The 26,197-nt window shown below is 34.0% G+C and overlaps 1 protein-coding gene across 4 annotated transcripts in view; it reads right to left on the bottom strand.

The window, feature by feature from the left end:
* The window catches only part of CSMD1 (CUB and Sushi multiple domains 1), a 1,072,055-nt gene that overhangs the window by 219,627 nt on the left and 826,231 nt on the right, over nucleotides 1-26,197 (bottom strand). For all 4 annotated transcript variants that reach the window (XM_086876027.1, XM_086876026.1, XM_086876028.1 and 1 more), the window contains exons 15-20: nucleotides 25,960-26,154; nucleotides 21,201-21,339; nucleotides 16,789-16,976; nucleotides 8,624-8,812; nucleotides 4,310-4,426; nucleotides 2,798-3,013 (exon numbers count right to left, since the gene is read on the bottom strand). In XM_086876027.1, the coding sequence (XP_086732153.1) occupies nucleotides 2,798-3,013; nucleotides 4,310-4,426; nucleotides 8,624-8,812; nucleotides 16,789-16,976; nucleotides 21,201-21,339; nucleotides 25,960-26,154 (1,044 nt within the window). The remainder of the gene's footprint in view (nucleotides 1-2,797; nucleotides 3,014-4,309; nucleotides 4,427-8,623; nucleotides 8,813-16,788; nucleotides 16,977-21,200; nucleotides 21,340-25,959; nucleotides 26,155-26,197) is intronic.

A 26,197-nucleotide genomic window follows, 5' to 3' on the forward strand; every position in this document is an offset into this window, starting at 1 on the left:
TTTAATTACTTCCTTTGTATATAATTCTAGTTTCTTTTCATCTGAACTCCCAAACAGCTTTAGGAGTGAGACTTACAGTTGAAAGAAATCATTATGTAATGAAGAAAATCTAATTAAAAATCAAACAAAAGGTTAGGTGAATGAAAGACATATGAACACATTTTCAAAAAGTGTGTTTTTATAACTACACATCAGGAACAATTCCGGAGTTGTCAGAATAGACTAATGGGGAAAAAATCAAGGCTGTTACATAGGAAGCAAATCAAACTCAGAAAATATATGTGCCACCCATTTCCAGATCTCCAAAGAATATGCTGTGGAAGTATCATTTTTTGTTTATACCATTTTCTCATCATTTTTTTCCCTTAGATATCCACTACCAACTACTTTGAAAAAAGATGATGAAGGAGAACAATTTAACATCTAATGGAAAAGGTTTGATCTTATATTCTTCAGAATATGATCCAAAAGACCCAAGAGATTCCTTCTGGCAAGGGAAATAGGTTAGGAAAAATATTTTCTAAAACATTAACCTTGGAGGTTAGCAGCAAGTAGGGTCAAATCTACTTACTTAGAGGAAGAAACTCCATTTAGTTAGGGAAGAATCTAAACCAAAGTTTCTGAGTGAGTCTTTAAACAGCTGCTATATGGAATAAAATAAATAAATAAATCCTTCCCTTTAATAACTGCTTTGTAGGAAAGTTCTGAATATTAGAGGCAACCTATAAATTGCATCAGTTCCTGCTGGCAAGTGTTCTAAGTTTAGAAAACATGATCTACTACCTCTTCTCAGTACTGCAGAGGTTAAGCTAGACATGGAGATACCCTGTAGCATGCCTTTGGGCACATGGCAATTTTAATGAAAAATTTCTACATTTGATGAAACTCAAAACAGGTGTTCTCACTAAAAAACTTCTTACTAAGAAGAAATGTATTCTGATTGTGTGAAAGTACAAAACAGAATCACATATTTAATATAAATGATGGAATATTCTGGCTCTGTATGCAGTAGTAGTAGATAGGCCATAATCCTTCATCTGTATTCTAAATTTTCTGTGATCCATATCTTTCATTACTGAACAATTTTCCCCCCTGCATCCACAATATTTTGTGTGTTTTTCTACGACTTGGCTAGTGCTCTACTCCTTTGACTTAGTGATAAACAAATTTTCAGAGAAATAACTAATATTTGTATTTACATTTCAAATCTGTAAAACTGCTGACCTCTACTTTGGTGAGTCCAAAGTATCCAGAATGAATGCATTTTGCAATAGGAGTAACTCCAACACTATTGCTCTACTCAGTGCGGTAGTTTTCTCCTTTTTTAAATAAGCAAGCTAAATGAGATACATTACTCATAAATAGCGTGGTCATCTGTAAACATTGCCAATTCTCAACAAAACTTATTTGATTCCAGTTCTTGAAAAACAATGTAGGAGAGTTGGATGTGATTTCCTTATGTACTTCCATAAATATGCATCTGCATGTGCACTTCATTTAGCACTTCATTCATTCATGTGTGTCATGGGACACACGTGGGACAATTGTTAGCTTCTTAAGCCCTGCCTTACCCTCAGAGCGCAGCAGCATCTTGAATTTAAGGACTTACTCTGGTCCACAAGTTCTAATGATGGCAAATCAGATTTATTTATAAAAATTAATTATTTATTAAACAGAGATAACAGACCAATGATCCTAATCAGAATTACTACACAGTGCACAACTAAAGAACTACTAGTAGATTACAGCCTAGCATAAAACAGTGCACTATTTCAAGGTATCTAGAATTAAAGCTAGCAAAAAAAAAAATAATACTATTGTAATTTACCACCAAAATGTACATAATATACATAATATACAATAATGTATACATATTTCTTCACTTAACCCCTGAGGAGTAACTGTAAAATAAGCATCCCTACTCGTGGGAGAAACCACACATTTCCAGGATCATGTATAGGGGATTTCTGCTTTGTGAAAGTTGGTGTGGCTTTTCTAGTTTGTAAGTGAGGTGTCTGTCAGTAAGAAATCCAGCTTACCTTCCAGACCTAACTTCAAAAGTAAGATGTTTATTGGCAGTTGGGAGACGCCAGACCACTGGCCATTTTGGCTCTGGTGCCAAAATAACTCACTACAATACAATTCATCCTGTTTGAGTTATCTGACCAGCTAACAAACAACAGAGGAGCTCTTGTTGGGGCGTGAGATGCCCTGCTACAATATGCTCATCTGTAATTCTACTTCCTAGTAATGGAAGTAGGCAAAGAAAATTATTGAGAAATGTACATTAGATGTCATCTAGTTTTAGAAGAAGTAACAAATGCTTCATGTATCTTAAAGATATAATTTGTAGAAACACATCAGTAGCTAATAAGTGTTTTATATACATGTTTTCTATTTCAAAGTCAGTCTTCAAATTAGAGTCCTTTGTGAATCTGAGTAAGCATACCATTGATTTTTTAAAGTTTCTATACTTTAGAATAAGTTAGCTCTTTTCTTCTGAAGCAGTACCTTCTACCTTCATAATTTTTTCTCTTTAATTTTCCTCCAAACTTCTTTTGTAACAATTTTAATGTTTCTATGAGAACAGGAAAAACTTAAAACAGTCAAATCACCAACATTCTCAATTCTCTTGTCCACCTTTTTAAACCTTAACCCGTTTTCAGTGATAGAGACTATACAATTTTGATTAACTTTTTTTTTTTTACTTTATGGTGTTTCAAAATGTTTCTGTTACCTGGAAGTGAAATATCATCTGGAACATTTTCAGGATATTTAGCAGAATGGAATTCATTACCTGAAAATGTTATGTTGAAACCTTCATAAGAAATTGAAAAATCAGATATAAATCGAAGCTGTGCAGTAAAATTTCCAAAGAGGCCAGCTTTAATTGTAGGGGGTAAGACTGAGCCAGTTAATCTGGCTACTGGTTCTGTGAAACTCCCGTCTTCAGTGATGAGCAAATAGTCATGAGAGCTCTCAAGGTGAAAAGTATGGAAGACCAGCTGTACACCTTTAAAAGAATTAAAAAGGGAGGAAAGAAAAGCATTTAATAGCAAGTTTTTCTATTCTTTAATATGTGACACAAAGCTATTCTTATGTTACACAGAAATATTTAGAGAAAAAGTAAGAATCAAAAGTTGAAATTCTGAAAATAAAGTTTGCAGTAAGCACATGAGCTCAACTGAATAATATGTGCAATGTGGATTCTCATTTAGCTCACTTTAAATCAATAGTTCTCATAGCAGAATCAATGGCATTCAGTGCTATTTTTATACAGCACTCAGAAAATTTTGTATTTGTGCTTGATTTTTGCATTTCTTCCAACACAATTTTGACTTTTAATTCTAAACTTCAGGGAAGTTTCCAAATACAAGGACAAAACATACACAGGTTCTATGTACAGTCTTACATAAATACAGATTCATATTTTCTGGGACTGATCCTTTACCTGACATCATGACTGTTTTTTCATTTGCCAACTTCTAATCCAGTAATGAATTAAATTTTGGCTTACAGTTCAGTTTTCAAATACAATAAATTTTCAAATACAATAAATAAGATAAATTTATAAATTTTCTGTGAGGAACAACATTCATCTTAGCACACTTTCTCATATATTTTACATTTAAAATGTCTTATGAGTTTTAAACAAAAAAATACAGTCTTTAAGAAGACTTTAAAAAGTAGAAACTTCCCATATACATTTCAGTACATTTTTATTATGTTTTCCTTTAATGGTATGTAACACATTATTAGTACTCTCTGGGCTTTTTTCTTTAGGTTATTTTACACATTACCCTAATGGATAAGATGACAGATCAACTATGCATTCAAATATTGCTCTACTGTATATGTAACATAAAGATAAATATAAGTTTTTGCTCTAATGGCTTAAATCTGAAATCTAAGGTTACCAATACACAGATCAAATCTGTCCCTTTATGCTTAATTATAGTGGAGAGCCATCAACGAGGTCCTGACATTTTTGACTGAAATAAATTTAGAGATATTTAACAAGTAGCTATTATTTTCTCATCTTTTATCTCTTCTACTATTTTCCATTTTTCTGAGATTAAATCACATTGCCTCTGGTAGCTGTTAAAAAGAATTCTTCCTTTGAAAAATAAACACCAATTGGAAATTCCACCTTTGAAGATATTAATTTTTGGAAGATAAACTTCTTCCTCAAAGGAATGGCAGAAAGTGCTGGTTTAACTCATAAAAGACATTTTCTTTTTTAGCTATGTGTGTGTGATTCTTTTTCCATACAGACATTAGATATAGGCAAAACATATTAGATACTTACCTTTGCCATGGGACACTTCAATAGTCCAAGTGCAATTTAAAGAGTTTGGGTAAAAATCAGGAAAACCTGGAGAAAGAACCGTTCCACTCTTCCCATGAATATATCCACCACATAAAGCTTAAGAGGAAAAACAAAAAAAAGTCATAAAAAAAAGCCTATCTTGTAAAAGGGTTTGAGAGAGAGAGAGAGAGACAGAAAGAGAGTTCATTTTTAACTACACTTAAAATTAAAAATAGAGTCAAGAATTAAAATAAGAAGTTAATTAAACCAAAGCTGCAACCTTCATTTTGACAACAATTTGTTTTCTTCTAAATCAGCCCTTGAAAGGGAGGTTTTTTCCCATCTGCAGCCTCTCCTGTTAGTTAGCAGAATACAAAAATAAATAAAACTTTTTATTGCAAGTATTAATTGCTATTGCATTAGTATGGAAGAAATAAGTTGGTATTTTTTGTGAAGTAACTCAAATAATATCTTGCTGTTACTTTTCTTTCACTAAATATTTTGAAAGGCATACATTCAACTGCATTTTTAAAAAACAAAAATACTTAAGGAAAAAGAACATTTTTTTCAAATAAGTAAATGTTTGATGATTACTGCAACACTCGGGGGAAAAAAAAAGTGTTATTTCCTCTTTTTCAAAGATTTAGATTGTCCCAACATAAGTAATTTATTTGGAATTGAATATTTTGGAATACATGATAACTATGCTAGAAAACATTTTATGCATACTAGAATTTGCTAAACTAGTCTGTTCAAATTTGCATAGCAAATTAATTAAAGTTTAAGATTTGCATGATGAACTGCTCACAGATCTTATAAATTCAGCATGACTGTGCTTTTCCCTCATCTCTTGCTGTCCAGTTTTTATGCTGTTGTGTTATTTAAATTTTAATATAATAAATATTTAAACAATAAAGCAACAAAACATTAAGATGCTTTTAGTCTTCTTCCTCACATAGAGCGATATACTTTGCCATTAACTGGATGGAAAATATGCATGACAAAATATTTAATAAACTTGCAGTACCTTTATGTTGATGTGTGTATATATATACATATACTTGGCTTTTAACTTAAGTTCCTTTTTTTCATTTATTACTAGATTAATGATTTTGTTAAAATTTTTAATGTTTCTTAAATATATGTAACTTATATATATATACTTATAAGCTGAAGTAAAATAAATGCTTCCAGCCTGGTTTTACCTAAATATAGTTATTTCTGCATGCAAGTATGAATTAAAACACACTTGACTAAACCCACAGTAAATATATGGTTGATAACAATACTTAATATTAAAAAACAGCAGTACAGACATCAGGTATAAAGTGCCATAAATGAACAGTAATACATTCATTCAAAAATCCTTATCTTATTCTGTAAATACCACAGAAGGAAGAAAATTATTTGACTGTTCAACATTACTTAAACAGGTATTACACATTTCAAAAACATTTACATATTTTAAAAAAAGCTAAAAATATGAAATTGATGTGGCTTAATTTAGCTCTCCCTCAAAAATTATTTTCATGTTCCACCTTGTCATTACCATATTTTGAGAATGACACATTACTTAGAGGGAACTTTAACCACCTTGTATTTGTACACAGGTTTATTTCTTCTTTGTTGGCATGAAACAAAGCAACATGCTTTTCCCCTAGGCAGTTATTCTGCTAAATTTATTTCTGAAGTTAAAATTTTGAGAACATCAGTACTCCACAGATGAGTGCAAAATGCTCATTTCCACCTCAGTTAAATCTGTCACATTCCAAAAATTTGGGTCACAGCTTGTTGAGAATCAAAAGGCAAACACACTAACAGAATGATTACCTAATAGAGTGTGAGCTCTATTCCATGATTTTAGACTAGTTAATATAATGGAGTTTAATCTGTGAGGAAAAGAAGAAGAGTGAATGTATGTTGAACCCTTGTGTGTTGCGTGCCTAGAGATCATATTCCAGAAAGGCTTGACATTTTCTCATACACTCACATGAAAGTGGGTGAAGGACCTGGGAAAAAAAATCTCTTTCAATGAGTGAAAATTAACTAGATCTTCCTGAAGTTCAACATTCATATGCCAATAAAAGAGTGTCGAGATGACGAAGGAGGGATGGGACCACCTTGCTTTGAGATGATTTATTGCTCAAGTAGCCAGATAAGATATCATCTCAAGGTGTGAGATTTAGAGGCAACGTCAGCCATAGCTCAAGGAAGTCATGAGTTTCTCCTTTGCACAGCAATATATAACATTTTAGCCCAATAGGCAGTTGACACAAAGCTTGTTTTCACTTATTAACCTGTCACCTTTGCTTAATTTTGCTGCACTTCCTCTCTCTCTTAGCCACTAAGCTGACAGGTCACGTACTCATACACACCTCTGTTATAGTTTCTAGATCTCTAATCTACTCTATAAATCACACTACTACAGTTTAAACCTCAAACTATTTTACCTAATATAATGTCTTACCTACTTTAGGCATATTCTTACTTATAACAATAGAGACTTAAATTTATAATTTCTCTACCCAATGTCTGTGTACTTTCATCACTACATCAATCCAAGCTCTTTCCAAGGCTGGAGACTGAACCCTTCAGCATCTGCAGAAGTTTCTATTTTTCAGTTTCCAACAAAAGAGTTATATATTGATATTTTAGCTCAAAAATACATCCACACATTTTATTACAAAGTAAATAGAAAAAGAAGAGAATACTATCCAAACTTAAGGTTCCTTCACATATGTCAATCCAACAAGGGGAAGCAAAGAAGGAAAGAAACCCATATAAACAGTGAAAAATTCTAAAAATGCTTTGAATCTGTACTTGTAAAGATAGAATGAGGTGCAGTGAATACAAGGTGAGTGAGTTTTAATTCTAGATTAGCTGATTTCTATAATAATCTTTTGATGGTTTATATGTTTTGAGCCATGGGGCTAGAAGGCTGTAGTGAGTTAGAAAGAGAAGACTAGTGCTCAGATTTAACAAAACAGTTTAAAACAGAGTGAGAAACTAAAATACTTTGCTTAATCTAACTCTAAGTTTGTCCTCTGACATTCCATTGTAATCAATGAAAACCTTGGACCTGAAAAGCAAGTTACAAATACATTAATGTAAGTAATTCACTAAAGCAAGAGCTTTTCTTTGCTGTTCTGTGGTTTCTATATGAGGAATTTTGTAGCAACAATACAAGGATTCCATGAAGAAACTAAGCTGATTCAGTGGTTCACAGAATCAAAACTTAGCCAAAAAACTACAAAAAAGAACAGAGAAACATTTGTGAATACAGTTATGATGGTTTTGGTTGGGGTAGAGTTAATTTTCTTCTCAGTATGGGGCTGTGTTTTGGATTTGTGCTGTGAACAGGGTTTATAATATAGAGATGTTTTTGTTGCTGTTGAGCAAGGTTTACAAAGAGCCAAGACTTTTTCATATGCCACAGCTGTGAAGAAGTTTGGGGTGGGTGGGAGATTAGGAGGAGACACAGCAGGGACAGGTGACCACAGCTAACCCAAAGAATACCCCCCACCATATGGCATCAGACTAAGTATATAAAGTGGGGAGAAAAAGGGAAAATGGAGAAGTTCAGACTGATAGTATTTGTCATCCTAAGTGACAATTACGTGGGGCCCTGCTGTCCTGGAGATGGTTGAACACCTGCTGTCCTTGGGAAGCAGTGAATCAATTCCTTGGTTTGCTTTGCTTGTGTGCGCAGCTTTTGCTTTTCTTACTAAACTCTATCTCAGCCTAGGAGTGTCATCACTATTAGCCTTCTGATTCTCTCCCTGATCCTGCTGGTGGGAGTGAGCATGTGGCTGTGTGAGGCATGGTTGCTGGCTGTGGTTAAACCATGAAGTAATTCAGCATTTTGAAAAATGTTTTATGGAAGCTCTAGACAGTTTCATACTTCAAATCCACCAAAACATGATCATGATTTATCTGTTTTAGTATTGAGCATCCTAAATTTTAAGCAATCATTCTGGTATGCATTATTAGAGTTTAAAAAATATATGAAGTTTATTGGCATTGTTTTGAAAGTATTAGTTATATGGCAAATTTTGATTCACACTTGAACAGTGACCCTGCGAGAATCTGAATTTTTTTGCTTGTGAATATGTGCCTGTTTGTTTTCAGTTCATTGAAAACTGATAAAGAGATGTAAAGCATAGCTTTCAATAACAGTAAAATAATTTTTAAAAAGTGTGGATCTTGCTGTAATTGAAGGGAGGTAATAGCAATGACAAGCTTAATTAGTTCTGCAAAACAGTAGATTAGCTTTTGTGGACTTTAAAGCTGCTATCTAGAGAGCTTGACACTTACCGTCACAGCTGGGTAATGCATGATTCCACTGATGGTTTCTTTCACATATGAGAGGTTCTTCATCACTCAGTGTATATCCTGGATCACAGCTGAAGGTTACTGTAGAGCGGATATTAAAGTTGTTACCATGGCGATGGCCATTCACAGGAATTCCCGGGTCAAGGCAAGAATCTGATTCCAGAGTAACACCTGAAACACAGAGATTTAATTTTGTTTTTTCATTTTTTTCACATAGCAGACAGAAAATTACCCCAAACAAAACACAAAACGAGGAACACAGGAGAAAGAAAGAACCTCCAAAAGATCCTAGTTACCATTACCTGAGAATTGATAAGGGATATAAAACCCTGTCTCTAGCTGTTGTTCTGACTCAGGGAACAGTTTTCCAATTTTAAGTTTTATAGAATAGAGAAGTCCAAATGAAATAGAAAAAGACTGGAGCTTAAAGGTATATTTTGTCAATCAATTAAAAACACTAAACCTATAAAAAACACTGGACATCTGAAGCTATAGGAAGATACTACCTTTCAAAGTATAAGTAAAAATTTTGCAAGTATATAAATCATATTTGATTATTTCATCTATTTTGTTTCTGATAGTGCAGGACAACTCAGTTGTCCTCTGCACAGTTATGGTTATTTGGTACAACAACAAACAATGTCAAAAAACTGTAATCAAGAGCTTACAAACTACTGAATTCTTACAGATATTATCCTATGTATGCAAAAAAAAAACAAAACCAAAAATGAATAATATAGCTTTCACAATTGTATAACTTATCTGACAGAAAGAGTCCCCCATAATTATGTCTTATAAAAGAGATTAAATAGTATTTTGCAAATAAACCTGGAGCTATCCACTGAAAAAATCTCCCTGAATTTATCAGATGAAGGCTCATTAACTGAACATTATACATTGTGCTTCTAGTGATAGCAAATGATTGTGGAATTTAATAATATAATGAGCAATAATGTATACACATGAGGGAAAAAAATAGACTGTCTATTGGGATGGCAGGAATTTCTTTTATTTTCTATTATTATGTGTGGTGAATTGACCTTGTCTAGCTGTCAGCCCCTCACTCAGCTGCTCTCTAATTACCCCCTTCAATAGTACAGGGGGAGAGAATAAGGTAGAAAATAATATGATGAAACTCAAGGGCTAAGACAAAGACAAGAAGACCACTTAATAATTACCATCACAGTCAAACCAGACTCAATTTGAGAAAAAAATAATTGAATTTATTACAAATTAATAATAGACCAAGATGGTGAGAAACAAAACCAAAAACTAAAATACCCTATCACTGTCACTCCTGTATTAGGCTTGCATGGCCATGTGTTAGTTAGTAGATGGGTGGCTACAGGAGTGGCTTCTGTGAGAAGCTGCCATAAACTTCCCAGGTGTCCAACAGAACCGATGCCATCTGGCATCAGGATGGGCCTGCTGCTGGCAAATGCTGAACACCTCAGAGATGGTGGTAGAGCCTCTGGGATAACATAGCCAGGAAGGCCACAAAAGCTGCTGGAGAGAACCAGCGGCCATAGAGAAGAGTGGGAATGTGAGAGTAAGAATTCTGAGACACTAAGTTCAATGAAGAAGAAGAGGAAGGAGGTGTTCAAGGTTTGGAAGGCCCTGCAACCCGTGCTGAAGACCATGGTGAAGAAGCTGTCATACTGCAGCCCATGAAGGTACACAGCGGATCAGAGATGGACCTGCAGCTCGTGCAGGACCCCACTCTGGAGCAGATGGATGCTCAAAGGAGGCTGTGATCTTGTGGGAAATCCACACTGGAGCAGGCTCCTGGTAGGATCTGTGGCCTGGTGGAGAGAGGAGCCCACACTGGAACAGCTTTGTTGGCAGTATTTGTGACCCTGTGAAAGACCCACTGTGGAGCACTCTGTTCCTAAAAGATTGCATCTCATGCCAGAGCCATTCATTTAGAACTGTAGATCATGGGAAGCACTCAAATTTTAAATATTTGTGGATGACTGTCTCCTGGGGGAGGAATCCAGTGCTGGAGGAGGAAGGAGCAGTGAAGATAATGAGTGATAAACTGATCACAACCCTCATGCCCTGTCCCTCTGCACCTCTCAGAAGGAGGAGGTAGATAAAACTGAAAGCGAAGTTCAGTCAGAGAAGAACAGAGGGGTAGTGGGAAGGTGTTTTAAGATTTAGGCACCTGGGATCTAGCAAAGGTTACTCCACCACAACTGCCTTTTTCACAGGCATTTCCTAGTTTCTTAGCCCTCTAAAGGGCTAAGAAAGTGCTGTTCCTCTCAGCTGCTTGTGCATCTCTAACCATTTCTGTGGAAGTTGTACTCTCAGTTTACTGCTTCTACCTTGCCCTGTTTATCCAGGACTACCATACAGCCTTAGGATGAAAGTAGGAGGAGTTCAAAACTAAGAGAAAAATTGATTCATCAGGGCATAAAGTGAAGGGTTCAGAACTATAGCAGGACTACAAATAAAAATATCATAAATAATGACTCTAGCTTTCACAGAGAAATATTCTTTGTACCCTCCAGCTCTTCTTATATCTCACTTAGAATTCAGATTTGAAAGCTTATGATCTAGTTTTCATGAGGTAACCCTGACATACTTAAATTCTAGACGAATAAGTTTCTCCAGACTTGGCTGCATACTCTTAATGCAAATGCACTGTGTTAGCTAACACAGTGCATTTTTAGATTCCTTTCGCCTGGATAAAATTGCTTAATATAGTCTCAATGAGCCCATTTAAGTATATAATATTGTGCACTGTAATTGCCCTTAATAATTTCATCTGTATAAATTTTAACTTTGATACACATAAGGATTTTTCAGACAAATCATACTTCATATTTGAAATGTGTTAGTGTAGGTGGAGGTCCACAGCAGCACTCTTAAATTTCCTTCCTCTTAGGGCAGCCAACCGCCCCTGCCTGAACACATCAACTGCTTTGGCATTGAATCACACATAACAGGTAAACTCATCAGTTTCTTTTTGGAATGATAATTCAAAATTACATTGACTCCATTGTTTCACATTTTTGCAAGAAGACCAAAAGCTATGGGAAATTTATCAACTTCCAACTTCCTGATTGAAGTAGCAGTGTTAAATAAATAAACTCAGCTCAGGCAGCAGAGTTTCATTACCAGGGAAAAACATTCAGTATGTAAGTTTCAACAACAATGAACACAGCTGAAAACAAATAAATTTTCTTTACTTCTTTGCATGAAGATTTGATTATTTTTCTTAATAGAAGATGGCCTAAAATTAAATAATGGGCAGTACTGAGAGTCCTGACTACAAAAAGATACGAGAAATTCTGGCACAACCGTGATAAACGTGGTGGGAAAATAGTTGTAAAGAGTTGATTGAGAAGGAGCACAGGCAGTAAATCCAACTCTAGGACAGGCTGCAATTATTGTCTACTTGGGACCATAACACCATTATCACGCTTTACCCCCTGCCTGCCAAGACATACTTTTTCTGAACAAGTACAAACCTTTCAATGACTCTTTATGTGTCATATTATCCATGTTAGCAACCTTCTACCCTTTTTATATTGTGTAACAAACTGGATACAATAGTCTTGCTGGGCATCAAATGAAGTGAAATAATTTTTGAAAAAGTCCTAGATAAAAAAGTCCCAGAAACAACAGAAAAAAAGTATTTTCTGAAATTGTCTTCTGTTTTTTTAAATGGTTAAATACCATGTCTAGAAGATTCCATTTTTTGCAACACTACTAAATTTTTCTCTAAATTATATAAGTTCTGTGTGGCACCCAGATGTTTTTCTATAGTATTTCTATTTTGTATTTGTGCATGTCATTTCTCTTTCCCCATTTAGGCTTTGCATGTTTCTTTATAGAATCAAATTGGATTTGTTTTACACTCTTTGTTCAATTCATCTGACTTGTTTTGAATCCTAAATCTCTCAATCTAATTATCTCAGTCATACTGCTTGCTATAACCATAGGTCAGAATCATCCACAAATTGTAATTGTTCTTATATTGTCATCAAAATAATTAATAAAATATTTTTATACAGCATCACAGAAATCACAAAACAATTTAATGTGGAAGGAACCTTTTGGGATCACGTAGCTAACCCCTCCTGCTCAAGCAGGTTCACCTAAAGCTGGTTGCAGAGATTCATTTCTGGAAGTGTTTTTAGTATCTCCCAGGATGGAGATTTCACAGCCTTTCTGAGAAACTTTTTCCAGTGTCTACTGTATATTAATGTACACTTATTGCACTGTAAGAGTTTCATCTACAGTAGATTTCTATATTTTTTCTGAAAGATTTCTAAAAGCTTTATGAATATGAGCACAGAACTGTTTCCTTCCCTTTCCATTTCCAAATCTACAAAAGCAATTAAGCTGTCAAGAAAGAAATGAAGTTGGTTTGACATAATATGTTTTTATCAAATAAAAATATTTACTTCTTGTCATTATGTTTATCAGCTTGAAACTAGTATCTTTCAAGTGTAAAGATAAAACAAACGTCCTTGATCCTTTCGGTCCAAATTTCTTCTTTTTTTTTTCTCCAACCTTGCTTGGAAAAGTGTTTGCCTTCCTGATTTTTTTTTTAAACTTTCTTACAGATTTGAATTTTCAGACTTAATTTTCTGTGGAGTGATCCTTCTGTTTTGCCTCTGAGTATAGAATAGGGAATTACTACAGTTGCTGATGAATAAAATATATTTAATTGTATCAATATTGTGTAGTACCATCTCTCCATATGCCTTACTCTACTTTGAAAATGTTCACCTAATTATGTTAAGTAATCGGTAAAAATTATAATTTTCTGCAAAAGCTGAAAAACAGGAGCAAAACATATAGTCTTGCCTGTGACAGCTGATTTTTGGTCAAACTTTTTTTGAGTAATTTCTTTTCCCCCTTGTTTAAATATATTTATAGATATTTTTATTACTGTCTTTATGTCTCTTGTTCTTGGAGATAAATATGTACATTAGATTTTTGAGTTTATCCTAAGATATCTGTGTTATTCTTTGATTGTTATCTATAGTAATATTTGAATATATCCAATGCCAACATTATTAACTCTTGAGTTACATCATTAAAAGGGATTTTTAAATTGCTACAGTTTTATAGATAGTCAAGTGATATTATTTTTTTTATCCAAAGATTTTATTCTAAAATAGCTTGTTACTTTCTCAAAAAAGTAAAAAAAAAAATTCAAAAAAGAAAAAAAACAAACACAAAAACCCCCAAAATGAAACAAAACCAAGGAAAAACAATAACAAAACAAACAAAACTAAACTAAATCAAAACAAAACCACCAAAAATAATGTCATAGTTTTCTGTTGGGCTTTTCATCCAAATTATTTTATTTCAGACTTTCAGAATTCATTTGTCGGATTCAAGGACATTCACCTACCAAACTGCCAAATTTGATGGTTTAGAGTTTTGAAAACCATTAGTTTAATCACCATAATGCTTCGCTCTTTCACTTGTTATGGGTCATAAACTCTATTATTTTATGGTCACTTTCCCAAAAACTGCCTTTTTTATTTAACATCTGTATTTATTCTTCTTAGCAATAGTAAAATGGCTTGCTGAAACAAAAAATATTTCCCAGTATTTAAAATCTTTTTCCATTGACTGTATCCTGCCATAGAAAATTGTGTGAATATTTTCCTCATATCCAGACTATTCAAAGCATTATTTTTTCCTCAAAAGAAAAAGTCTAAGGAAGTATTTTGTTGCTATATTGTCATGGCTAAAATTGATTGTGGGCTGTCTGATTTCAACACTTTGTCAAATCCCTGAAGATTGCATATTTCAGAGCATAAAAAGCTTTTTTCTGAAACCTAATCTAAACAAATACCGAATTTTATATGCTAGCAATAAAGGATTACCTCTTTTTATTACTGATAATTTTCATTTAAGAAAAATCACAGTTGATTTGTAGATTTTTTCAATACCCTCAGTAAAAACGTTTTTACTCAGATGGGTAATCTTTGATGTTAAAACCATATCCCTGACTATGTAAGAGAGTTGTAACGTTTATCAAATATATATTTATGTAGAGTCTAATATGACTGTCTCAATGCATTACTAAAATATGACCTATTTTTCAGTTGAATTTTAGGATAGAAGGAAATTAGTCCACAGAAAGCTTTTAATTAAAGTGTTTGGATTTAAGAAATAATTGATCAATTTGCTTTGCAAATTCCTTTCTCATACAAGGAAGGAAAAACAAATACACTTTAATAAACAAAGGAAAAAATTACATTAAAGGAATCTGCAGATAAAGTATTTCTATCTGTTTTTGTTTAGGAAAATGATTAAGATTGCACAACCTACTTCACAGAATGAGGAACCAAAAACCCCCCACAAAAACAAACAAACAAACAAACAAACAACCCACCAGCTAAACAAACCCTACCCAAAACACATAACTAGGGAAGCTGAGAGATCAGGGGAAAGTAATTGAGGTAGGAAGCACACTTGCCAAAAGAATAAAGATTAATTATTTTTAACAAATATTTCATATTTTGTCAGTAGTTTTACTTAAGTAATATTTTAAGCACTTCATTATTTTTTTGCTTAGATGCATAAGTGTTTATCTACACTGTCTTGCATTAGCTATGCTTGAAGTGTCATCAAAAGGCTGAATGACTGAAATTTAAGGAGAGGAATGAACAAATAATCTTTACATCCTTCACAGTACCTTTAATGGGTTACATATTTATTAAAGCTATATTACAGTCATATTTTAGCTTAATAGAATATTACTGCCATCTCAGATTCAACTCAGTTTAGCTTCTATTGAACCTTTTATTTTAAGCAAGATTAGGAGCCTTCTGCTTCACAGTGCAGTGATTTACATTATCATCAAAGTTATAAGTGGAAAATTTTTAAGGTACTTCCAAATAAGGCAGGTATTTGAACTTCCAAAGAAAATATTCAGATACTTTTCTTAAAACTTAAAATTGACTACCTTGTCTTCTACAAATGTAAGAAATGTGAAACAAATAGAAGTTTTGTTGTGATATCTTTAAAAATAAAAACTTCTATAGTGAAACCTCCAAGAGAAATCAAAATAAAATTTGAATCTCCTGTGTGCCTTACTCAAGGCTTCCATTTGGTCTTTCAACCTGGTTTTGAAAACACTGAGTTTATCTACTTAGCACCCCCATGTTACTAGTTACTGTGATGGCTTTCTCTCTGCGGTGTACACAATTGTCAACACAGAGTAATCGATCACAGAAATGCTACATCAGCATGATGACAGATGCTGACTAGTACAAGAAGATAGACTGCAGCAAATTTTTGCTGTGTTACATGAACATATAGAGCACAAAGCAAAATGGAGACAGTTTTTGCTCTGTGAGAAATCTAGTGTGAGGAAAAACAATATGAACAATGAGGCTGTGATTAACTTAAGAAGCCTCATGGAGCAAATGCACTGACATAGGTGTGAAGTGTTTAGCAAACTTTCTCTGTAGAACTTTTTTTTACTATTTTGACAAGTTTTGATGTGACTACAAAATATATCTGGACATTAGTCTATATTCAATATTACAGCAAATTTATGGCAATCAGATTAGTTTCCAAATAAGAACGGATAAAAGTGATGTTATTAAGTTGGCACTACCACACATAGGCTCTCTTCAGTAAATAATTAAGTGAATGGTTGTGTTATCATATAAAGACCAGTGTGACCATTTAATATATGACATTTTACGCACTTCATTTAAAAGAAAATGCTATTATGATGATTCTGTAGTTCACATGTAGATATTATTATTATTTACATTTTGGAACAATTATAGATACGGTTTCCAAGTCTGTTCAATCTTAAAAAAACTAGAGAAAGAGAAAAAGAGAGAAAGTGAAACTTAGAAGATAGGGGACACCCAAAAAATATATCTTTAGCCACAAGGGAAAGTTTATTAAATTAATTTTCATCTTATTAAACAACTAGGTCTGTAAGGACTCTGAAGAAAATAAAAGAACTCATAAAGAAAAAATTTCCAAAATGAATACTTCCAGAATTATCTGACAGTACAGCATAAAGTAAACATAATTTGCTCTCAACACAAATATGACTACCGAATTTTATTTGTTCCCATTTGTTTGCTCATTTTCTAATTGAGTGGTCTTTCTCAAGATTAAATAAAAATCTATTCAAGAAATACCACACTTACTCTCATAGTGAATTAGGAAACCGACACTGGAACGACTGTTGTCCGTAGTGAATAGCAGATACATATAATTTCCAGTACTAATAAGGAATTGGGGTGCTTGTGTTCCATGGTATTCTCCAATTAATGGTGATGAATTTGCTGGCCCATCTCTGACTTCCAAAGTGTCATAATTAACTTCAGTCTGGAATCTGAAAAGGAATATGCAAGTCAGCTGGTGGATGGACAAATGGTGTTATTATATTCAACTGTTAGAAATGCAACCCACTCATAACTGATCAAGAATACCATACATAAAAAAATTACATAGCTACTAATCCATTCATGTATTACTAAAAATAACAATTAAAGGAGGCTTTATGGATCATTTTCCTTGTCTTGCTTTGTGGTATCGTAAAAAATTCATAAAGGATTGTACACTTAAGATGAGCCATATGACTGGCCTTCAGAAAGATATTTAGTGGGAAATCTGGGTACAAAAATGAAAATTGTCTCACACAAAATTGCATTATGAAGATCCAAGAATTTTTTTTTCCCTCAGGTTAAGAAATAGTTGGACACCCTAGCAACATCTTCACTATCACTTCATTATTTCATCTCAACAATTTCATTATTAGATATTTGCTATTTGGAAAAAGCTATTTTATAGATAGCCAAGTGTTATATTTTTTTTTTTATCCAAAGATTTTATTCTAAAATAGCTTGTTACTTTACTTTTAAGTAATAATTTTTGTCCTATGAAATAAAGCCGTAAAAAATACTAGATTTAAATCAAGCCTTCATTTTGAAATTCATTACAGTTATAATAAGCATGACTTTAGTTTATTTTAGTGTGGCAAAAAAAACCCCAGATAATATAGACAAGAAGACAAAATAAAGGGACTAATGAGGGTTGATTTACTTGAAAAAATAACTTTAAAATCAACAGCAGAGTCAATGTGTCTGCCAATACTAAACCACATCACATTTCTCCAGTTCATAATGGATATGCATGCAGTCATCTACTACTTGTTCTAATCAAACAGCACAAATCTGCTCTTTCTCAAGATGAATTTGAACTGGCACTTTTTAATATCAGATGCTTTTCAAGACAGTTTGTGGTTATATCAGATTCTGATATGCTGTAGCATCTAAACAAGGCACACAAAAATTTTCCTGTCAATGAAGTTTGTGCTATTATACAGATATCTATACTGCTCTAAATATATTTTCATGCAAACTCATTCTTATTTTCATCTTTCAGAAATGCATATGTTGTGATATTTTTCTCTTCTATTCCCATAAGGCTTGTTAGTTCAACTTCTGAGAGCAGCAGAATCCCTATGCAATACAGTATTATTTTCAAAGTGAATGCCCTTAGCTGTCTGCCAATATGGGACACATTTAGTGGTCTAGAGATAAGAAACTATGTTCTTGTAATTAAAGAAAAGTGAAAAATATTAAACACTTGAGGAAGGAGAAATGTATGTGACATTCCTTCAAAGTGTAAATAAACTTTATACTTCATTCAGCAATGATGACAGAATGACCAAGCTCCCATCCAGGTCATTATATTTTACAGAACAAATAGCATTGGTCTTGTACAACATTTTCAGACACATCAATATAGAACAAGGTCATTTTTAGCAAGTATTTAGTATTCTTTCTAGTTCTTCTCTCATAGTTACTTGAAAACAAAAGTGCAGCCAGAAGTCAGAAAGCTTTTGCTCCACTATCAGAGCTAATGACTGCTGGGAAACCGACTTAGGCAATTTGTATCATTCCTTGTTCTTCACACAGAAAACTCTAAATTTATGGTACTTTATTTGGATAAGCTGGATAAAATCCAGATGATTGCTTTTACTGCTTTCTATCCACTCTGAGAGTGGAATGCAGGGCTTCCAGGTTTGCTGATACATTAGACATTTTCAGGACCCATTTCTGGCAGTGAAATCAGGTAGAATGGAATGGCCTATGTCCACACTATTAAATACATCCTTCAGCCTCTCAAAGAAGGAGATACTATTCAAATTTCCTATTATGAATGGTTGCTTGCACACAGTAACTCCTGGCCCTGTTTGATAATTACCTGGGAGAATGATGGTTGACAAACTCAAGAAGCATGTTGGAGACTATTTCTACAATTTAGCTGCATAAACACATGAGGTTTTGTGTCTCAAAAGACTCACTGATTCTATTTGATTTACCAAAATAGAAAGTTACAGAGGGCATCACTAAAGTGCTTGACAGTTTTTCAGTACCCTTCCATAATTTCAGAGGTTATACATTGATTTATCCTGCAGCAGAATGTTGAAAACAGACAGATACAGCTAGGCTGGTTTAAATACTTTATTTGTACTCATAATGAATAGACTCAAGATCAATAATTGAATAGTTCAATTATTTTGACAGTTATGTTTTTGAGGGGAACTAATTAGGAATAAAGTGCTCTCAGCCAGCAATTGCAGTTTTCTTAGCAGGGCAGTATGACAACAATGGATGGCAAAACCTTGCTGAAGACAGAAAACAGAAAATGACTCTTAACAGCAGTTGCTACTCTGACAATGATTTTTATTCCCAGTAGATTCCTGCTCATGTCAAACTCAAATGTGACTTTATAATTCACTAGTCTGATTTTAAGGGTTTAAGGCAATTAATTGTTTTTTTGAATTGGACAGGATTTATTGTTGGTTTTTATTTTTAGTTTTTGCACTTTCCCTAAAGTGATAAATCAAGACAATTTGTTATTGGAAGTTCTTCATTGGTACTGAAAGTACCTAATTAGGGGTTACTTTTTGTGGTTTTAGTTTATTTTAATGTTTATTAGCTTGCTCATATTAGTAAGAGGTAGGATGTCCTCCAAATGTACTTAGATAATTTTAAAAAGACTTAAAAGATGCTGTGTTATACTATTCTTCATCATGTTGGGATACAGAGGTTAGTTATATAAATTATCAAACTATTTTTAATCAATATTCAAAGTACCAAGGATCCTCAGGTCAGCCATTATTCTTCTACCCCTTTCCTCATTATTTGAATCAATTGGATTTTACTTTTCTGTTACCCTTCCAGGCATTAGGCACAATCTGAAATGCAAAATGTTTCAATGTACAATAATCATAGGGTCATGCAGTCATTTGCTGCTACTTCTGGAAAGTTTCTAAGGACTCTGGAAAGGCACATTTGTCTAGCAACATTAAAGCTTCATTAGCTCAAGAGTGAGATAATTTACATTATTAATATCACATTTGTACAAAGATTCATTCTATTAGGTATGTCTTTGAGGCAAGTCATATTGTAAAATATGAAAAGGTTCCATTTTCCCCAAACTAGACCTAATACTTGAAAAAAATATTTTATTTGTTCATTAATTGATAAAATCAATTACTGATTTGTAGTTTAGTAATATTGTATCAGACAGCAAAGTCAGTTTTTCTTGTAAGCAATAAAAAGGTTTTTCATGGAATTTTTGTGTTCATGTTGACAAAAGAAAATAACTTTACTTCAAAAGCAAGTTTATACTATTATTAACAAGCATAACACTTTTAATACAATTTATAATATCAGCTAGTAAAGTTACACAATTTTCTAAACCTGCCAAAAAAGCTCCATAAACCTCTGAAGAAAACTGGGAAAGGTTTTTACTTTGTCTACCAAAACCAACAGGCTGAATGGTAATACTGTTTTGCAATTGAAACAATTAGGAAATGGGAACAGAATCCATTTGCTAAGAATGCTGAGGCAAAGTTGAAGTAGATAAATTGTGTATCTGCTGTACTTCAAAAACTATATGTGATCAGAATTCTCCATTTTATATCAGAATTCTCCATTTTATATCAGGGTAAACTCCAAGCTCTTCTTTAATTCCACTGCAGTTCAATTTGCATACGAAACTCTAGAATTCTGCTAATGCACATCTGTCTAAAATTCAGAAAATTAAGTTCCTTAACTGCACCACATATCACAGAAGTCTATGTTTCTCATTAATTTTCTCAGAAATATCATCATCACACTGTTAAGTTCATTTGCATTCAACCATCTGCAACTTCAGGCAATGCATTTCCTTTGATAAAATTTAAATGCTCCTTCTTATAACTAAAACTGCAATTTTCATTTAAGACATCCCTGAAACTCAGGCTTCTGACCATAAAAAAAAAAAACCAAACTTGCAAATAAATATAAATCTATAAATACTAGGAAATCTTTAATAAGAAAAAAAAAAAGCACCTTAAAATTCTGGAACTTCCTGCTGAGTACAATGGAAGCAAACAGCACATTAGAAAGCTTTAATTTCCTACTTGTAGGAATCATATTGTGAGTGTTGCAATGAAGTTCCTTTTTGTGGTTTGGGTTCTTAAAGTGTATATTTATTCTTCAATAATAAATCAAGTATTTATGCTCAGACTTTGCTTCTTGTTTGTCTTTATGATACTCACCTGTCAAAAGTGATCTTAATGGAATGCCCTGGTCTTGCTTCAATCACCCATTCACAATTAAGTGAGTCTTTGTAATATCCTGGCCACCCTGGTGGTAAGATAACACCACTCGATGCTGTCAAATGTCCACCACATGGTGCTGAAAGGAAAAAAAACCATATTTTTAATATACAGATTATTTCTAATATATTATATATTGAAAGAAATTGCAGAAAGTCAACTTAAAATGCATAGAAATATAAATTTAATATAGTTTTAATAGTTTAACACAGTATTATGAGCACTTTGTTTTCTTCAGACTCAAAAAGCCTGCAATGTATCTTATCAAGACTTATTACTCTCTATATATTTTAACACACAGAGCATGGCACTTGGGTCTTCCAGCCCTCCTTCTGTTGAAAAGCACAATATCGTATTGAAAAAATGATACTGTCTCATGACACATCACACGTGATTTACACATCACAGTATGATTCCACATTTATGTGGAAACATCAGACAAATTGTTCCAAGTAATTATTACCATTGTACTGTGACACCTTTTTGAGCAATGACTGAACTCAGTGGAACTGGCTGTTGTAAGTATTCTGTTGGATCACAGAAAGGCATAAGTTGAAGGGGATTTCTGGAAACCATGTAGTCCGTTTCCTGCTCAAAACAACAGATTGCACAGAACTATGTCCAGTTAGGATCATGCCTTTCCTCCAAAGTCAGACACTCATCACACTTTCTGGGCAATCTGTCTTAATGCTTGATCACTCTGACAGTGCAAGTTTTTTTTTTATATTTAAGCAGAAATCTGTGTATTTCAGCTTCTGTTCACTGCCTCTTGTCCGGTCATTTTACACCACTGAGGAGAGTCTAGCTCAACCTTCTTTAAACCGTCCTATCAATTATCTGTACATATTGATGAGATCCCTCTTGAGTCCTGAGCCTTTTCTTTTCCAGATGAGACAACACAGTTCTTTCAACCTTCTCTTGTATGACAGATGCTCCAAGTCCTTACTTAACTTTGTGACCCTTCACTGGACTCACTGCAATATGTCCATATTTTTCTTATACTGTGGATCCCAGGAGTGTACACAGCGCTCCCAACATACCCTCACCAATGCTGAATAGATGGGAAAGATCTGTCATTTATTCTCAGCCCAGCTCTCCTGCCTCTCTCGTCCCTCTGACCAGTAGCACAAACATCTGTTACACCAGCCACTCCCCCCAGTTTTACAATATCTGCAGACTCGCTCAGAGTACATTCTGCCCCAGCGTTCGGTTCAGTCCTGAAGATTTTAAACAGTATTGGAGAGGGGATTGACCCCTGGGCTACACCACTATGAATTAGCCTCCAGTTGTACCTTGTGACACCACCTACAGTTCCATCAGCCAAATAGTTCAGTTTTCAGTCCATTTAGCTGTTCACTTCTCTAGTCCCTACTTCATCAGTTTGTCATTGAGAATTTTGCATGACACAGTGCCAAACACATTACTAAAACTGAATATCCATTACTCTCCCCTCATCCATCAGACAGTTCATCTCAATGCAGAAGGCTATTAGGTTGGTCAGGCATGATTTCCTCTTCATAAATCCATGTTGATTACTCCCAGTCACCATAGTTTTCTTCATTTTATCCTGGTTTTGGCTTGGACGGAGTTAATTTTCTCACAGTAGCCTTGAAGGGGGCAGATTTTCGAGCTGTGTGGGCATACCTGGGTGGTTATTCTATAACACTCACACTGTCTCTGGGGGACAGAAGTCAGGAATTTCACTTGCAAAAAGAAGAGAATGTGACACAGGGTGGTGTAAAAACGTGAGCAGGAGGATCTGGGGGGGAATTTTGTCTCAGTGGTCACCCAGATGTAGAGCCTGGTTGGGTTGGTTGGTCAGTCAAGCAGGGGGTGAGCACATTCTTGTATGCAAATCACTCTCTCTTGTATACTTTGTTACTAATATTGTTGTTCTTACTTCAGTGCTGTTCTCCTGTCTCATTTCAGAATATCTGCCTTTTGTCTCCCTCTCACAGGAGGGGGTGGAGAGGAAAAGAACAGCTACATGGGGCTCGATTTCCAGCTGGGTTTAAGCCATGGCACAAGGTTTGGAAATGGTTTTGTTGCATCACCTTTCCCAGTGATAGAGATGAGACCTGTAGCTTGTCAGGTCTTCCCTCTTTCCATTCTCCAAGACTGAAATTTGCTTTCTTCCAGTCATCGGGGATCTCCCTGGTTCAAATCAGCCTTGCAAGATATTGATGGATAATGACCTTTCGATGTCATTGGATGGCTTCTTCAGAATTCTTGGCTGCATCCCATTAGACCTATTCCTGTATGTCAAATTTGTTTAAATGTTCTCTAACCCGATCCTCCTCCACAAGAAGTTTTTTTTAAAAAAATGTATTGCAAGAGGGCTACGAAAATGACAGGTCTAGACAGGGAGCATTTTTCAGAGCAAAATTAAAGGACTTTGGAGCAGGATTGAACAACAGCAGAAATGACAGAACAAATTTAGGAAAACATGAGTCCTTTAAAAATTTAAGCTCTCATGGCACACGGCCTTGGGATGTAATGTTTTACTAAAGGCTATGGCACAGCATAGCACAGGAACATTTTCAAGGTCAGGTAAATATATCTTACTATCATTTATATTGTCCTTATAGAAGAACTCAATGGTATCTTTATCAGAAAATTACTTATTTCAGTGCAGGAAATCTTGCTAGATTTCTTCTGTTTCTCTAAATAGTGACAAACCAACCTACTATGCCATATAGAAATGGATGGCAACATGAATTTATGAGTTGTAAATTAATATGCCTAGTTTTATTTCAATGTTTTTAGCAACACAAAAAAACTAATTAGAGGTTATTTGATTTCACTTATGAATTGTACATATCTCTTGGGATTTTTTCCAGATATGAGTGGGAAATAAAAGCAACCCACAAATCCTGAAACACACCAAATTTTCCTTGAAGCAAAATGAAAGGCCAGTAAAATGGCAGTTACATTAGGTGTGTATACTTAATGAGAAAATCAGTTTATTTCATTGTGTTCTTTTAAATTTAATTACATCATACTATGAACAAGAACAGTCATAAGACTGTTGATCCTCAACTGATTATAATTCTCCACGTACATCGTATTTCAGGTGTTGCTTAACAGAATGTTATGAATAAAAAAATACAAGCAGAGCAGCAACAAAAAAACAACAGTTGTTCAGAAATCTCAGACAACTAGAAGCAAACTAAATTATATTTAGGATTCTTAGTCCATACTTTAATCCAAGTCCAGAAACTCCTTCAATTATCAAGATAATCCACATCAGAAGGGAACATATCCTGAACATAACTACTTCCTTCTATAAAAGAAATAAAGAGCAATATATATATATATATATATATATATATATATATCCCAAACCAGTCTATTATTTTAATCCTTTCCTCATTAAAGCAAGTAAACATTCCATAAGGTCAAAAAAATTATAACTGAGGGGTACCTATATATTTTTCTGTAAAAGTAATTTCTGGATTTTTTTTCTCTTTTTTTTCCCTTCAAAGTGCTTAGCACCAGTCCTTTATCTATGCATTTTCAAAAAAAAAATTGCACAAAGATTGCACTGAATACTTTAATAATTGAATTTAGAGATTCAAAATTAGAAAAAAATCTTCTGATGAAAAACAACACTCTACTCCCTGCATTGGATTGGGTTTGGTTTGCTCTAAGAATGAAAGAAAAACCCTGCTCCCCTGTGTAACATGCTATAGTCAGGGTAAGAAATTTTGCTAGTACAACATCCAGGTTCACATACACTTCTTCTAACAGACTGCAGACATGGGAGTGGGGGGTTTCCAGTATTTCTAAATTTTCTTTGAAATGCAGAGTCTTATGAGGACTGAGTTCACAAATTGCCCAAATAACCAGAAAGTGGTATGATCCAGATCCTTAAGTAATTGCAATGACACTGAAATTAATGGAAATGTGAGATTTAGAAGGTTTGGATTAGTTTCTCCCAAAAACATCTTTTAAGTTAGAGCCTGTCAGTGTATGTATTGTTTAAAAAAAGGTATACATTCTGAACATGACTTTTAAAAAATCACACTTTAGTCATTTACTAAATGTACTCATCTGCTTTGATTTTAGGATCTACCAGTTAAGCATCAAGAAATTCTTCTTGAAATTCTGTATTTCATTCTAGAGAGTTTTAAACCTAAGTAGAGCTCATCTTAGTCTGTTTATTTACCTAGAAAAGGACAAGCAAATAAATTTGGAAATTTTTGGGAATATCATGAATATTAAACATAGCTCTGGTTTCCACTATATTTCTCAGGAGTAAGAGTACTGCAGGTTATAATATTACATACAGAAATTCATGTGTACTTTCATTCTGAGAAAGTTAAAGGGGCAAATTTTCAAAAAGGATTTTCTATATAGAAGCTTGATTTACTTCCTGTGTGGTAAATAATTATGTTCTTCAGTGTGCTACAGCCAAAACTGTTATAACAGTTATAATTCACAAACGAGTAATGATGGTGACAATCAGAACTTGTAAACAATAGCAACCAGATTTTTAAAATGCTAATTTATTCCAAGAATATAAAAGCAAGTTATCTTGGTTCTATTACTGTGCTCTCACTTGACTGGAAGAGTGTTAAGATGAATGAATAACTTCAGGTAAAGCAGTCTTATTTATGTGCAAAATGTAAAAAGTAAGCTAAATTTAAATAGTGTCATTATTCAAACTGTAGGTGCAAAGTAAAGATTGTGCCCTTACCTTCACAACGTGGGACAGTGGAGCTCCATACCACATTTCCATCTTGCATAATACAGGTTATGGATTCAGAGCCTTGAGTCTTCACAAAGCCATCATCACAGTGAAAGGAAACAGAACTCCCCAGAAGGAATCTGTCTCCAAAACGCCTCCCATTTATAGGAATGCCTGGATCGTGACACTCATTCTGACCAAAGGCTGATAAAAACATAGCAATAATACCGGTAATAAAACCCACAAT

Source organism: Cyanistes caeruleus, chromosome 2, assembly GCF_971803275.1.
Source record: "Cyanistes caeruleus chromosome 2, bCyaCae1.hap1.1, whole genome shotgun sequence".
In the NCBI taxonomy this organism is placed as follows: domain Eukaryota; kingdom Metazoa; phylum Chordata; class Aves; order Passeriformes; family Paridae; genus Cyanistes; species Cyanistes caeruleus.